The sequence below is a fragment of the Musa acuminata genome, chromosome BXJ1-10, assembly GCF_036884655.1.
Source record: "Musa acuminata AAA Group cultivar baxijiao chromosome BXJ1-10, Cavendish_Baxijiao_AAA, whole genome shotgun sequence".
Lineage (NCBI taxonomy): Eukaryota > Viridiplantae > Streptophyta > Magnoliopsida > Zingiberales > Musaceae > Musa > Musa acuminata.
The window spans coordinates 29,450,239-29,464,645 of NC_088336.1; the positions used below are offsets into that span (position 1 = coordinate 29,450,239).

The following is a 14,407-nucleotide window of genomic DNA, read 5'->3' on the forward strand; positions in this document are numbered from 1 at the left end:
AAATGGCAAAACGGTGCCATAAATTCAAACAATACCAAGATGATAATAATTCATCAAAAGTAATCGACAAATTTATTAGAATCAAATTAACTCCAGTAGATATTGGTAAGAATTCAGGTGAAGGACCAACTTACGAAGTCCATAATCAGATGATCGTTAATTGAGCTTGTATTTGTTCTATTATCAATAATCGTTTGCTAAGATCGTGAACAGTTCACTCCAAGTTTCATTCTTGAATGGACGGGCTGCTGGCTCTATCAACACCGGAGCTGACGGATGTGATGGACGCTACGCCTACCACACGGCATCCACAACATTACATTTTCGTCTCCCACCGATGGAAATCTCCATTAAACTTCTAGTCCTTGCACTCGTAGGAGGTGGGGACAGACGCTGATCGAAGCCATTGTTTACTCGTTGGTGTCCCGGTGATGTGGAACAGCTGCAGCTCTCTGCCGCCGGTTGCAGGAGTTCTGCTGCTGCCATGGAAATGAAAGAAAGGATGTTCATACAACTTGGATCAGCTACACTTACACTCACTCCCTGCCATCGGACTCGCTGTCCGACGAAGAAGCGTGCATCGCAAGGTAAGGATTCACTGTGGTCCTGCAGCCAACGCCTCGCTGTCCGACGAAGAAGCTTATACCTCTAAACCCTGAAGACCTCTCACCGCCACCGTTTCCTTTTCTTATGGCCTTACAATATTGCAGGACTACAGTTCTGCCTCGCCCCAGATTTTTTGAAGCAGATGCATTGCCAACTGTCTTCCACGCTATCTTTCCTCGATCTCTTTCCCGGAATCACAAGCTGCACACAGTAGCCATGGCCAAGCAATGAACGGGCAGTAGCATAGCGCAAATCTTATGAGCTGCATGCATCGTAGTCATTAGCTCTCGAAAGAACGACGGCAGGGTGGAATCATGGGCTACAGCACGGAAATCTACGGGAGCCCTCGTACTCCCAAAAGCCAACAAGTTTCATGGGACTTTTGACTACGAATTCCCCGATGCAAAGGGCGAGACTCACCTGCCTCGCCCGAGATGGGGAACACGGAGCAGAGGCCATGCTTGAGCCAGAATGGAGCTCCATGATGTCAACCTAAACAGTGGATCCTATCACTTCCGTGAGGGGATCCCATGTTCCTTGTCTCCGCAGAGACAGGACAACCCACAAGTGCGGAGACCTTGAGCCTACAATGATGATCCCCACGTGTTGCTCTCGTTCTACTCAAAGGCATGGGAAGACTGGCTTGGATGTAAAGATAGATCCAAAGCCGTTCCTGGATTTGGACCAGAAGTAGTTTATCGATTTCTGCATACCCAGGGCATGTGAGCTGCTCTGGAATATGGCACTCTAGGGTTCCAGACTCTCTTGGATCCAATGCTACCCATAGAAGATGAATAGAGCATGTTGGTCTTGCTGCAATCCTGTTTGACCAAGAATAGAGCATGTTGGCCACCATTAACGATGGATCATGCTGTATGTTGATCCATGTGTTCATCATCATCATTCTTTAGTTGTCACTAGGGCAGCATCTCCTGACAAGATGCCATTTCACCAGCCAGAAAAGCATTCCAGGATGTAGCACTTGATATTCAGTGATTCTGATGCATGATGAAGGATGGTGTGGCACATGATCGTGATATTACAGTTGACTATTGATCCATAAGAAGATAAAAGCCCAAGTTTTGACTCATATAATCTCTGTTCTGAGGAATATTTGTCTCCAAACTTGCATATCTGATTCAGCTATCATATCCCACTGTAAACATCACAACTACAATATCAAGAACTCAGATATTTGTGTGCCCATAATCTAACTGAGAAGTTACCAGCTCAGCTTCAATGCAGATTGTATGCAAGCCATTACTTGCATCATACTTTTGGTAAAAATGATGAAGACAAAAGTATATAAGCAAATTGGATCAATATCAGGTTTTTACAGCATATGATTATTTAATGGCTCTTGAACTACAGGGAACAAGAATTCGATAAGATCGATAATACAACTTGCTGTACACTATACACGACCATGAGTAACTCCCACCTTGCTGTTGACAAAACTTTGAAGCAGAAGCTTCGGTCAGTCTTTTCCGTTGCATCTAAAAGCAAGAACTATGTAAAATGCCATGTAGCATCGGATCCATGAGAATCTCAACAAAGATGGCAGGCAAGAAATGACACTTAACAATGATGTTTCAAAATAGGTGGGCTTTGGATTGGACGGGCAGCCAAGTGATTGGATCAACTCTTCCACAAGCAATACCCGAAACTTGGTCGGTGTGTTAAGGGCAACATTGTCTACACGGTGTTCATATATCTTTCCGGTCTTATCAAGTTTGTACTCAGAGGTTCCATCGAAGCGGCCATGAATCTCCCAAGGCACCCGAGGAATGCCATGAACAATCCAACGAATCATAATAACATTCTCTCCAGGCTGCCATATGCTCACGATGTTGATCCATATAGCCTTGAAGAAAACACGACCATTGAGTCTCAGAGCCCAGAATATCCGTTTATAGTTGTTAATACCAACAAAGGTGTTGAGAGGGTCTTTGAAGACAATATCATCCCTGGTCGATAGCAATATAAATATGTTAATCATAACAAGCATACGGTTCTAATAACATTGTCATACTAAATAGTGTACAAACAAGTAATGCATTTAAAAGGGAAGGTAAAACATGGTAAAATTATGCAATGCAAGACGATGAAGGCCGACATATCTTCACATCATATCTTCACAACTATAACTTTTAAGGATATAGCACAAAACAAATATAAATTTCATTAGATTTATCATGCACAAGCAAAAGAGAGAAAGTATGGCGCCATTGCCGCCCTCAATCGGAAGGCAGGTAAGCAAGATGGGTAAGCCAAATATGGGCGGAAGTATTTTCATAACTGGAAAGCCTGTGAAGATCATAAATATTCAAAGGCACTAAATAAATTTTTAACATATATAGATTGACCAGCATCTGAAAATATCTAGAATGATGCATGAAGTGGGTAGAAATGTTGAAAAGTTTATAGCTTCAAGGGGATTGAAGTCAAATTTAGGAGATATAGTAACGGATTATAATGTCATAGCGGGCATAAATTTTTCTAAAGAACCAAATCGATTTTCAAGTCTTGAGAACCACAATCCCGATGACAATGCTTATAAGGGACCACCCTGCTGGCAGAGAGATGGAAATTCAAAATAAGAAAAAGTCCCCAACTTCAGGGTTGCACTTAATAATTACTTTGCAAAAGTCATAAATGCTCAAAACAATTGTATCAAACACGATACGGGAACAACAATGGGAATCAAAACACCCATCAAACCCACATAACTGAAACAGTAGACATCTATGAATTATTCCTAACTATAAGCCAGTTTCATACTTTGGCTTTCAAGTCTGGTCCCAAATTCTCAAAAACATAAAATCCTCAGCAACATGATGCATACCGAAGATAAAGCTACTTCTTGCATTTTCTCAATAGCATAGCTACTGGAGTTCAATACTCATTTGATTCATTCCTAGTTCCATTCCGGCTGATGAGTCGATAGCCGTGGAGCCAATCGAACTATTGCCAGTGAGGACAAAGCAGTACTAAAAATTCCTTTTTTATATTTTGCACTTAGTTTAATCTCTGGACTAACTAATTGCATGATAAGATTTTGCAGGTGGCAGAGCCGAGAAAGAGCAAGCAAGCTACTTCAAAGCTCTAAATAAATTTCTACAGATTCATATAACTTTGACAGTAAATTGATACATTGAGGTCTACTAAATCCAAGAAAAACGAACTTTTGAATGCAATATTCAATCACGATAAGATAAACTATTCGAACAAATAAACCATTAATCAACGGGAAAAAAATTCCAACTTTTCTAAGAAAAGTGAAGACATCATACAAAGAGGAACAACAAACCTGTATATATCATAGTTGGGTTCGCGCTGGAAGATATCAGGAAACTCTTCCCTCAAGGTACGAATCGCGTATCCCATGTTGACATAGTAATCTTGCTTCTCGTCGCCGCCATCCGTCTGCTGCTGCTGCGGGCTCACAGAAGGGGACAGAGGAGAAGACGAAGCGCCGTTGAGGAGGGGAACGAAAAAGAGAGGGGGCAAACCTTCATCCCGCAAGGGATCGGAAACCCTAATCACCCTCTCCTGCGCCTCGTCCTCGACCCGGCCATAGGCGCAAACCCTGGAGCGGTTCTTGTTGGGATCACCGCCACCGCTGCAGCTCGGCCGACGGAAGTTTAGGGTTTTGGCTGCACGATTTTGGGTGAGGGTGATCTCGGTGAGAGGGAGGAGGAAAGCCATGGAAACTTTCGATCGAGGGAAAGAGAGAGAGAGGCTTACATGAAGGTCGGATTGAGGGCGGCGGACAGATTTTGTCAGCGAAGAGATAGGAATAAGATTCGAGATATTCCGTCCGACATAACATGTAAAGGATCGGTTGGTGGGACTGGGCGGGCCCTGTCCCGACCATGACAGATCATCATGTTATCACCGTCGTCATCAGGGTGATAAAAAGATATATAAAAATAAAATTAATATTCTATTTCTTATTTCTATGGTATGTTTCTTTGTAGTGTTAAGTATCATAGCGTCGTCGATGTCCTCGTCTAAGAGAAACTTACTTTACTATAATCCTTTTTTTAATATATACACGTATTCAAATTTTAAGTTTCATAAGAATTCAAATAAATTTTGATTGAGCATATTTCAGCATCACCTACGTGGCACTGACCAATAGTCAACTACATTGCACCTCTGTATCGACATGGCACATCGAGCTTGTGCGTGACCGGAAGCCATACTCGCTTGAGATTATACAAGCGAAACCGTCATAGAACCACCTTTAATTGTACAGGACAATACCACATGGTGTGGAACTTGGGGGATGGCCAATATCATACAAAACGCATGAGTCGATCGCCCAAGGAATTAACAGCCATTAACAAATCTTATATGATCGATTCTCAACGATACGTATAAAAGTCGATCCCCTGACCAATGCTAGGGGGGTCCTCGAATGTCAAAATCATCGTAAATCCATCTCATTTTGACTTAAGTTTCAGAAGGATCGAGTCGAGAATCCTTCTCTCAACATTTGATCTTTTCTTGTCATTCTAGTCAAGTCCTACCTGGGGTCGATCCACAAGGTGATTCCTCAATCCAGCCTAATTTTCACACGAATGATATTACGTCCTAAGATAAAATCAAATCATGCTGACTCCTCAACTATTGAGGTATGGCTACATAACAAACCTAAATCCTATTTTTTTTCTCTGATAATTTTATTTTATTTTTCGTTGCCAAAGTAGTTAAAGCTCCGAAGGTTAGAAATCTAAAGACTTGTTTTTTAGAAGAGGTAGTCATCTTCGGAATCAAAAACCAGTGGCTATGATAAAGCAGAATTTTACAAACAATTATTTATCTAAGAACATTCTTCTAGCGGTACTCCTTAGTGCTCCATCAAATCTGTAGAAAATATTGACCTGGATAAGGTTAACAAAAAAACAACAATAACAACACAACAATGAAAAAAAAATGAATAGGAGACTAATTATTATATTTAATATCTTAATTATTATATTTTTAAAAATTATATTAATATATATATATATAATAAAAATATTTAATTTTATATTGATTATATTGATGAAAATACCACACATGGTAAATCAAAATGAAACAATATCAATATATAACCAGTAATAAATTTTATAATATTTTTATTAATAAAATCGATGATTTGAAAAGAAATAAGATCAAATATTTTACTTTTATAAGTATATAAATCCCAATATAATTTTTTAAAATATAAAAAATCAAAATATTAAAATTAATTAATTATAAAAAATAATATGTAATAAACCCATGCAGAGGTGAATCATAATCCAAATTGCAAAGGTAGCACCAGGTGAATCAAAATCCAAGTTGCAAAGGTAACACTGGTCAACTTGACGACATTTCCAGGTGCTGGCTGCATGCACTACATTTTACATGTCGCTTGATCTTTAGACCAAATGAAACAAGACGAGCTCTTGCTATAACATTACAAGCTTCACTGCCAACAAAGTGAGAATCCAATCAACCACAGGAAGCCTCAGCTCTCTCTCACGTACATACAAAGATCATTGAACCAACCCAGTGTCACTGATAAGACAAAATGTAGAGACACGGACCTCCCACCCTAGAGAGCATAACCTTCAAAATCTCAAAACCATGAATTGTCTCATGAAACATTACACCAAGACACATCTTCTAATTCCCTAGAAAGAACTTGCTGTCATGTTAGAAATCACTGCTTCACAGGTCACACAAGATGTTTCCAGAAAGACAAATGGTATATCCAAGAAAATCGAACCATGTCCAAATAAGATAGAACATGAAAGACCCTCTCAACCTTTTACTTTCTATTCCAAAATGCATAATAAAGTCATAATTCCTTGTACTTTTTTTTTCATGCAAAAGTATAATTCCTCTTGAAGCCTAAAATGCTGACAAGCCGCCTCCTCTGCCAATAATTATAAGTTTCTATCTGATCACAGAAGTTACAGCTGAAACCAGATTCAGATTGAACATAGCATACATCAGAATGCTAATACAGTGTTTGAGAGCATTGTAGTTTGTGCATATTAGATCTACAGACATTGAAACAACTTGCATCAAGATGATGCGAGCACATTGATGATAATAGAGATTGACCTAGAGACGAAAACTTCAAATCACAAACCTAGATCCATCCAAGTTATAAAGCTAAGTACTGTCTAAACAAGTTGAAAATAAGTGTTCTGATCTAACCACAGATAAGCCATGACAATACTAAGAAAGCCACATGTATCCACTGCCAAGCAAAACCTAATACATAACGGAGTACCTTCTACAGTCTAGTGCTTCTTGTCCTTCAACGGACCCCTAGGGATCTTACTAAGAACCTTGTCATCAAGCACAGCACACTGCTTCTTGATCTCTGCCATCGCCTTTTCCGCTGCAGCATCGACCTTATCCTCGTACTTCTCGTAGAGAACTGGCACTGTGTGCAGTGTCACGAACACTGATTTCCAGGAGAACAAGCAACCGGAAAAATTCAGCAGATGCATGTCGAACACAACTCGCAGTAAGTTACACATTACAAAAGCTCACTTACATATGTATACCAAGGTCAAGAAATTGACCGAGCTTCCGACCATCGACAGCAACCAGAGCCCAGCAATCACCTAAAACTCCAAATGTCAAGTACCAAACAAGGAAAAGGAAAGGCTTGTAGGGATGGCATCGAGAAAGTCAACGTACAGTAAGAAACTTCTTTACATCCCGTCCCAGTGCAACCTCCCTGAGAACAGCAAAGGCCCTGTTCATCTCATACCTAAGCGTGCGCGCAACTTGCACAGCTTGGTCTTCAGGAATGCTCACCTCTGGAATTCGTGGCGGAGATCTGAAATGCAAAGAGGCTCTTTCAGTCGTTCATTCACTTCAAGATGAAGACTAGAATATCAGAAAAGCCCTACTTGTTGATAAAGGTGCAAGCTTTGGACCACAAGAAGAGGGTCACCAAAGAGAGTACGAGGCCATGGCACACAAAAGTCAACAGATGGTAGCCGACTAACTCGAACAGAACCCAAATAGCGGTAGCAGCGCTGAGAGCTCCAGCTGAGATCTTCTTGTCCTTCCACAGCATCACATCAGCAGCTAAAAGCGAAGAAAAAAGAAGCAGAGGAAGCAATTAAATAACAAATAGATGACATAATCAAGAAGCAAAATCTTTCGTTCTTTACATACCACGCAAAGATAGATTTCTTTAATTAAAACCCAACAAAAAATAGCTTTTTTTTTATTGATTATCCTCAAGAAAAGCAACACGAACATCTTTGCCCTAATTGTAACCGAAGAAGAAAACGTTGATTCTCGATCTAGTTGGTCATGTAAAGATTGAGTATTTTTGGCTAAAAATCGAAAAAAAAAACTTTTTTCTGTAGAATACAAACATTTTTTACACAAAGAAAATGAGAAATAACTTTGCCTCGAAGGAACCAATAATTAAGCCAGTCTAGAGTTCATAACCGGAAAGAAGAACTACGCAATACTCTAATTGGCATCACATCTGTTTCCTACTCTTTCCCCAAAAAATCGATAATCCCAGCAACTTTCCGGAAGAAGAAATTAAACTGTTATTATATCACTAGGGGAGCACTACTACACTTCGAATCAAGTAAAATACAGACACCAAAGCACGATTGATCCGATCTACACGATTCCAAACAAAGTCACCACACAAAAAGATTCAAACTTTACCCAAGATGCGATCAAAAACCGATCCAATATTTTCAAAAAACAAAAAAGCAGATCACAGAAAAGAAAAAGAAGGAAGAAAGTTTGTCCGATCGCTACATTTGCCGCCACCGAGCACTTGGTGGACGGGCTTCTCCCTGCCGAAGAGGCGGTAGACTTTGGCTTTGACGGAGGAAGACTGCACCGGCTCCTCGCCGTCGGAATCGGAATCGGAATCGGAGGAGGAGGAGCCAGCAGGTTTGCGTGGCTCCTCCTCGATCTTCTCCGTCACGGTCGACTCCTCAGAATGCTCCGCCATGAACCGCTCCTCGACTTCGCTCCTCCTTTCCTATCTTCTACCGTGAGAGATGAGTCATCGGCTTCGAGGCGTTTCCTTTTATGGCAACACAAATCAGAGAATGGCGAAGAGAAGGGATCAGAGCCGTCCGATGATGACTCGTGTAAGACGCAGCCGAGCGCTGCTCGAGGTGCGTTGGCGTTTCCAAAAGAGTCAAGCCGAGTCGACTCAATTTTCGATCCGGTCCTCGATGGGTTCGGGTCAATCAACATTTGATCCACGGTCCACTATGATTGACTGACAGATAGAAACAGGTCGGCCATTGCCTGCTTTGGCTCCGTTAATGAGGAACAACGCTATCCTAAATCATCTAATATGTGGCGAGCAGAGGGGTGTTCGGCACAACAAATGCGACACGTGCATATGGTTGTATCCTGCCATACATAGTGTCACGTCCTGGGAAATGATGATGGGATGCACGTGGAACGCCACGTAGTGCGCCAATACCAGATTGGGCTGAAATGGGCCATCCAATTTTGCAGTATGATCTCCACAGCCCAGTCTGCCGCTGGATAACCGAAGCACTGAGGCGTGGAAGAAAGAGGAGAGAGAGAGAGAAGGAAGATGAAAGAGATGCGTTTGCATGGAAATGGATGCAGGTGGATGTGATATCAGAACCAGTTCCAACCCCCGAGAAAATTTATCTTGAGAAGGGTTTATTCTCTGGGATCAACCAGGAAGAGGAAATTATTTGAGCAGGACGATGGTGGACTGCACAGCCCTGTTTGGCTACTAGAAAACAGAGTCATGTGAGCAATACGTCGAGCCAAGCCGGCGCAGAAGACTCTGCCACCGCCACAGCCGCTTCCCCCCAACAGCATCAAACCGAATCGAGAGCGCGCACGCGACGCGAAGCAGGGGAGGGCAGCTTTAGAGGGGGAGGAAAAGGCGCATCTCGCTCGCACTCCGACAGTGCTCCCCACGTAACATCTGATGCTGATCGGACGTAGCGCACGGGCTCACCACCACCATTGATGAGGCTCGTCAGCGCCCCGACTCGTCCTCTCGCCGTACCGTATCATATTCCGCTCTGTCCCTCGCTCTCGACCTCCTCTTCCCCTCCCCCCCTCTCTCTCTCTCTCTCTCTCTCTCTCTCTCTCTCTCTCTACCAACGAGGAGATGAACAGTTGATCGCCATCACGCCGCAGTCGCATGGTCCACAGTCATCAACACCATCATCACCAAGGCAGAGGAAGAAGACGAGAGGGAGTGGGCAGGGATCCACTGCAACCCTCCTTTCAGTTCCAATTTTGAAACGCGCACACGACGACCGCGGACTGACGGGGGTCCACGTCCAGGCAGGTGGACCCCAAGCGGTCTGGACCGTCTGATGGGGATACCGGTTCCGTACTATATGTACAGAATCCGGACGGTCCCCCTCTGTTCTTCTCGTCCCTCCATCTCAGACGCAGTCTTGTCGTTCACTGAAAGAAAAAAAAGAAAACTTCTTATTTTTCCTATTCGGCAACTAAATAAATGAAAAAAAATAAAATAAAAAAAATCAATTCTGGTTTTGGGTGTGGAACCCTTAATAATTGTGCCGCTTAACTGGGACCCACAGAGCAGCCAATGTCTATTTTCTGGGAATTGGTCCTTTATCTCCCGTCGTAATGAGTGACTACACAGTTCGCATAAAACCTCGTTTAAAATCTGCAAAAAAATATATATTTATATTATTTTGAAGCTAAGATAAACTAAAAATACTACGGTAATAAGGTGTACGGGTTGATGGTTTGGGACATATGGAAGCGGAGGTTGGACCGGGTTCCACATAAGGAAATATTTCCCGTGCAAGCCGGTATTGATCTGGAAATTGAAATGTGGTGTATTGACCCAAATTTTGCTTTTAATAGAAATGTTGACTCGATTCATTAAAACCCATTACGAAAGGTGGTCGGGCGACGGTCATGGTCGCGTTCTAAGTCGCCCGCTCCTTAGGTCGACTGAATCACCCCGGAGCGATTTCCCGGGCCGATGTGTTTGTTAGTGTGATGCTGTGGGACCCGGGCGGACGGGCCCACGCGTATTTAACTTGGTTTTCGTGGTTAGAGAGAGAGAGAGAGAGAGAGAGAGCGGGGGAGGGGACGCTGAGACGTACTGACAGCAGCAGCTGTAGCAGAAGAGGAGCGACGAAAGAGACGACTCCAGGAAGAAGCGTAAAAGGATTTAAAAGGTGGGAAAGAGACCCCCCGGTGTGTATGAGTCCCCCGGCCATGGACTCGTTCGGCTTCCTCAAATACCTGCGCAGCGGTGGCAACGCCACTAGCCCGGCCATGGACGACGCGGCAGCCGCCGTGGAGCCGCACGACGCCGGCGCCACCATCGCCACCTCCGTACTCTTACCCTCCGACGATACTGAGGAGGACGACGACGACGACCACGACCAGGACGAAGGTCCTTTCTTCGACCTCGAGTTCGCGGCCGTGACAGACGACGGCGGCTGCGAGGGGGAGGACGAGAAGAACGGCTCGGAGGTTGACCTCGACGGTGCGGAGGCGGAAGGAGAGGAGGAGGAGAGGGAGTTTAACTTTGCGGTGAGCTCCGACGGAAGCGGAGGAGGCGACGGCGGAGATGGGCACGGGTTCGACACCTTTTCTCCCTCCCATGACGATCTCTTCTTCAAGGGGAAGCTCGTCCCCTTCGACGCTTCTTCCATCGTCATCGCCGCCGCAGCCGCCGCTTCCGAGGCCGATCCCAAGCCCCAGTTCCCCGCCTCCTTTCTCAGAACCGCCACCAAGTTCCGCGTCTTCTTGCTTGGGCTCCGCAAACCCAAACCAACGCCGGCAGAGCCCAATGCCGCCGCCGTCGTCGCCGACGCTGAAGCTCCCGCTTCCGCTCCCGTCCCCGCCGAAGCCCCTGCCCCCGCGGCCACGGAGGCGGCGGCGTCTCCTAAGAAGCAGCTACCTCATCAGAACAAGTTCTTTATCAAGTTCAAAGTGGTGGAAGCTCCGATCGTTTCGTTCTTCGCCCGAGACAGCAGCTCTCGCAACGGAGGCGGCGGCAGCAGCGCCGCGAAACCTCTGCCTCCCGCGGATGAATCCACCGTTGCCGGTGTGGCGGCGACGGAGGCAGAGGAGAAGAAGTTGCTAAAGGAAGTGCTCCAGAAATATCTCAACAAGATCAAACCGCGGCTACCGCCGCCTCCGACGGAGGAGTCTGCCGTTGCATGCGCGGCGGCTGCGGAGGCAGAGGAGAAGAAGTTGGTAAAGGAAGTGGTCCAGAAGTATCTAAACAAGATCAAGCCGCTCTATGTTCGGGTTTCGAGGAGGTACGCAGAAAGGTTGAGGCTGGCCGGGCAGCTCCCTCCCGCCGAAGCGATGGCGGCGGAGGCGACTACCGGCGAAGGGGAGGAAACGGACGCGGAGGCAGAAGTCGCAGTGCCGCAGCCGCGGCCAGCAACTGCAGCGGTTGCGGCGGCGGGCGGGGGCAAGAGCCTGGTGGCGGGGCTGAGAGTGGCGTGCAAGCGGCTGGGGAAGAGCAGGTCTGCGTCGTCGGCCGTGGAGGCTATCCCGTCGCCGCCGCCGAGTCGGCGAGACGACTCGCTCCTCCAGCAGCAGGACGGTATCCAGAGCGCCATCGCGCACTGCAAGCGGTCCTTCACCGCCGCGGAGCAAGGTATGTCTCTGGCGAGACATAACGCTGTCCCCGTCATCGTTTGTTTCGCTTATACCAAGCAAGTTTACTACTATATGCTTCCTCTGCAGGTTCCGAGTCGCCGCTGGTGAGATCGATGAGCGATCCCGGCGACGGGAGATCAGAAACGACCACCGCGTCGCCCTAAGCATCGGTTCTCCACCGCAGCCAATTCCCCCATCCCCTGAGAGTGCGCATGTAGAAGAAGCAGAAAAAAAACTATGCGTTACAATTATATTCCATCGTCTCTTTTCAATAGTTAGTAAGTTAGCCTCGTGATCATAAAGTTCATGTCCGTTCTCCCTGAAGAACAAAGCCGCCGCCTCCTCCTCCCGAACAGTATAGATTTCAGGTGGTAGAACATGCAGTGTGAAGAGTGCCGATGGGGGTGAAGAGGGGATGGTAAAGAGGGGACTTTCTCTCGGTTATTCCCATGCCATGCGTGAGGAGGAGAACAAAAGAGACAGAGATGTGAAAAATCTCTCCCATGGCATCGGGAAAGCTGCCATCATCTTTCCCCAATCTCATTGTAATATATTGAGCACTGATAGGCTCTGCCACGCAGTGCAACTGCTTCTGTACCAATCAATGTACTACGCCTTGTATCTTTGCCGTCTCTTTAGCTTTCTGCTATCTTTCCCATTCACTACTTTCCTGGCGTGGGTGGTCACAGCTACCTGAAAGCCCGCTGCTTTTTATGTTCTTGGAAGAGAAAAAGCAAAGCGCCTGAGTCCCGCAGAAGAAGGTGGGAAAGGAAGGGGGGGTGAAAGCGCGAGCTCTCCTTCCCCTCCCTCTTTTTCTTGCTTCTAGGTTTAGGCTAGGTTGATGGCAGGGCTTCTCCATGCCGAAATGACACCTCGTTCCTCGCGAAACACTTTGCTGCTGCTGCCTTTCTTTACGCTCTCGATGCTGCAAGTTTGACACGTTAGGGATGCAGTTTGTCTGCTTCCATGCTTGCATGGGACTGCACGGCCTCTGCATTAAGACCTAACATTGTAGCTGAAGCCCGGAATCTCGACCAAGGTGTCAGCCTTCTGATCTCATCCGTAGTTAACCCTAAGCGAATCCAATGCTCCAAAGTTACACCGCCACCTTCCTCGCTCCTCCTACCCTCAACTAATGCGCAGTGCGTCCGTCTTGGAGCTGAGCTTGGTGGCACTCTCGAGCACCGTGGCGTTTCGGGTGGGGAGTTGGTGAGCGTGCAGCAGTAAAGATCGCAATGAACTCAACTTCGACCATGGGCACCTCCAAGGAATGGGATGACGGTGACCATGATTCTTGAATCAAAGAAGCATATGAGCTTGTCTTTACGGGAGATTATTATACAGTACAGTAAATGGTGGACCAGATTTGCATGATGCAGATGTGTGTTTCTTGTCCTGCCGTTGGGAATGGACGACGCCATCAGAACCACACCACACACCATGGAAGCACTGTTCATGTGGGTCACCAATGATTATTATGCTATGAAGCTAAGAGTTAAGCCGTGTCAAACATCTGCAGTTTCCATTAAGAACAGAGCACACAGGATGGACTGTGAATGCTGTGTTATTAATGCCAGCATTATTGAGTGTGGGGCTGTGGCACCAAAACCTTAGGCTACAGAACAGTGGGGGAGACGACGGACATGGCCAGGGAGAACTGGTCGTGTCCCGGGGTGGGATCACCAGAACCATTCATCGAAGAGCAGCGGGGAAGACGATGGGCATGATATCGGCTGCAGAGAGCTTGTCACGTAGGCTGGTGGTGGCGCTACGGAGGCGGGGAGCGCGGTCGGGGCATGTGAAGAGCTTTGAATGAGCGCACATGCCACTGCCACCTTCCCCTTCCGTCGCTGAGGAAACCACCAAATCAGTCTCAGGAAACTGGAGATGACTCAGAGTAGAAAGCGGTGGGGAGTGTTCTTGGTTACTCTCGATTCATTTTGACAGATCCTTGTACCATTTGAGAGGTTAAAATCTTTTTGTTTTATTAGTACAAATATTTCTTGATTTCTTATTTCTTGGATACAAAATGAGAAGATGATATTTCATCTATACATCATAAAATAACAGGAAAAATCTAAACAAAGAATGATCGCGAACCTGAGAACAGCAACTTGGAAGAACAAAATCTCGCTGCATTGTCACTTCACATTCAACCGAT

At 45.7% G+C, this 14,407-nt stretch overlaps 3 protein-coding genes across 4 annotated transcripts; 1 reads left to right on the forward strand and 2 right to left on the reverse strand.

Moving 5' to 3' along the window:
* Positions 1 to 1,896: 1,896 nt before the first annotated feature.
* Positions 1,897 to 4,479, reverse strand: LOC135596057 (uncharacterized). Of its 2 annotated transcripts, XM_065087743.1 has the most exons (3): positions 4,354 to 4,479; positions 3,917 to 4,262; positions 1,897 to 2,573 (listed from the first exon to the last, which is right to left on the reverse strand). In XM_065087743.1, the coding sequence occupies exons 1-3, from the start codon at positions 4,436 to 4,438 to the stop codon at positions 2,084 to 2,086; spliced, it is 921 nt and encodes a 306-aa protein (XP_064943815.1). In that variant the 5' UTR covers positions 4,439 to 4,479; the 3' UTR covers positions 1,897 to 2,083. The 2 variants fall into 2 exon arrangements, with proteins under 2 accessions (XP_064943815.1, XP_064943816.1); XM_065087744.1 differs by having other exon boundaries at positions 3,917 to 4,388.
* A 2,075-nt stretch (positions 4,480 to 6,554) lies between these two features.
* LOC103968914 (reticulon-like protein B2) lies at positions 6,555 to 8,639 on the reverse strand. Its single transcript, XM_009382269.3, has 5 exons — positions 8,392 to 8,639; positions 7,512 to 7,692; positions 7,297 to 7,438; positions 7,151 to 7,220; positions 6,555 to 7,057 (listed from the first exon to the last, which is right to left on the reverse strand). The coding sequence occupies exons 1-5, from the start codon at positions 8,588 to 8,590 to the stop codon at positions 6,891 to 6,893; spliced, it is 759 nt and encodes a 252-aa protein (XP_009380544.2). The 5' UTR covers positions 8,591 to 8,639; the 3' UTR covers positions 6,555 to 6,890.
* Positions 8,640 to 10,707: 2,068 nt separating this feature from the next.
* On the forward strand, positions 10,708 to 12,869 carry LOC135596058 (probable membrane-associated kinase regulator 2). The gene is made up of 2 exons (XM_065087745.1): positions 10,708 to 12,244; positions 12,334 to 12,869. Exons 1-2 carry the CDS (start codon positions 10,828 to 10,830, stop codon positions 12,408 to 12,410), a joined length of 1,494 nt encoding a protein of 497 aa, XP_064943817.1. The 5' UTR covers positions 10,708 to 10,827; the 3' UTR covers positions 12,411 to 12,869.
* The last annotated feature ends 1,538 nt before the right edge of the window (positions 12,870 to 14,407 follow it).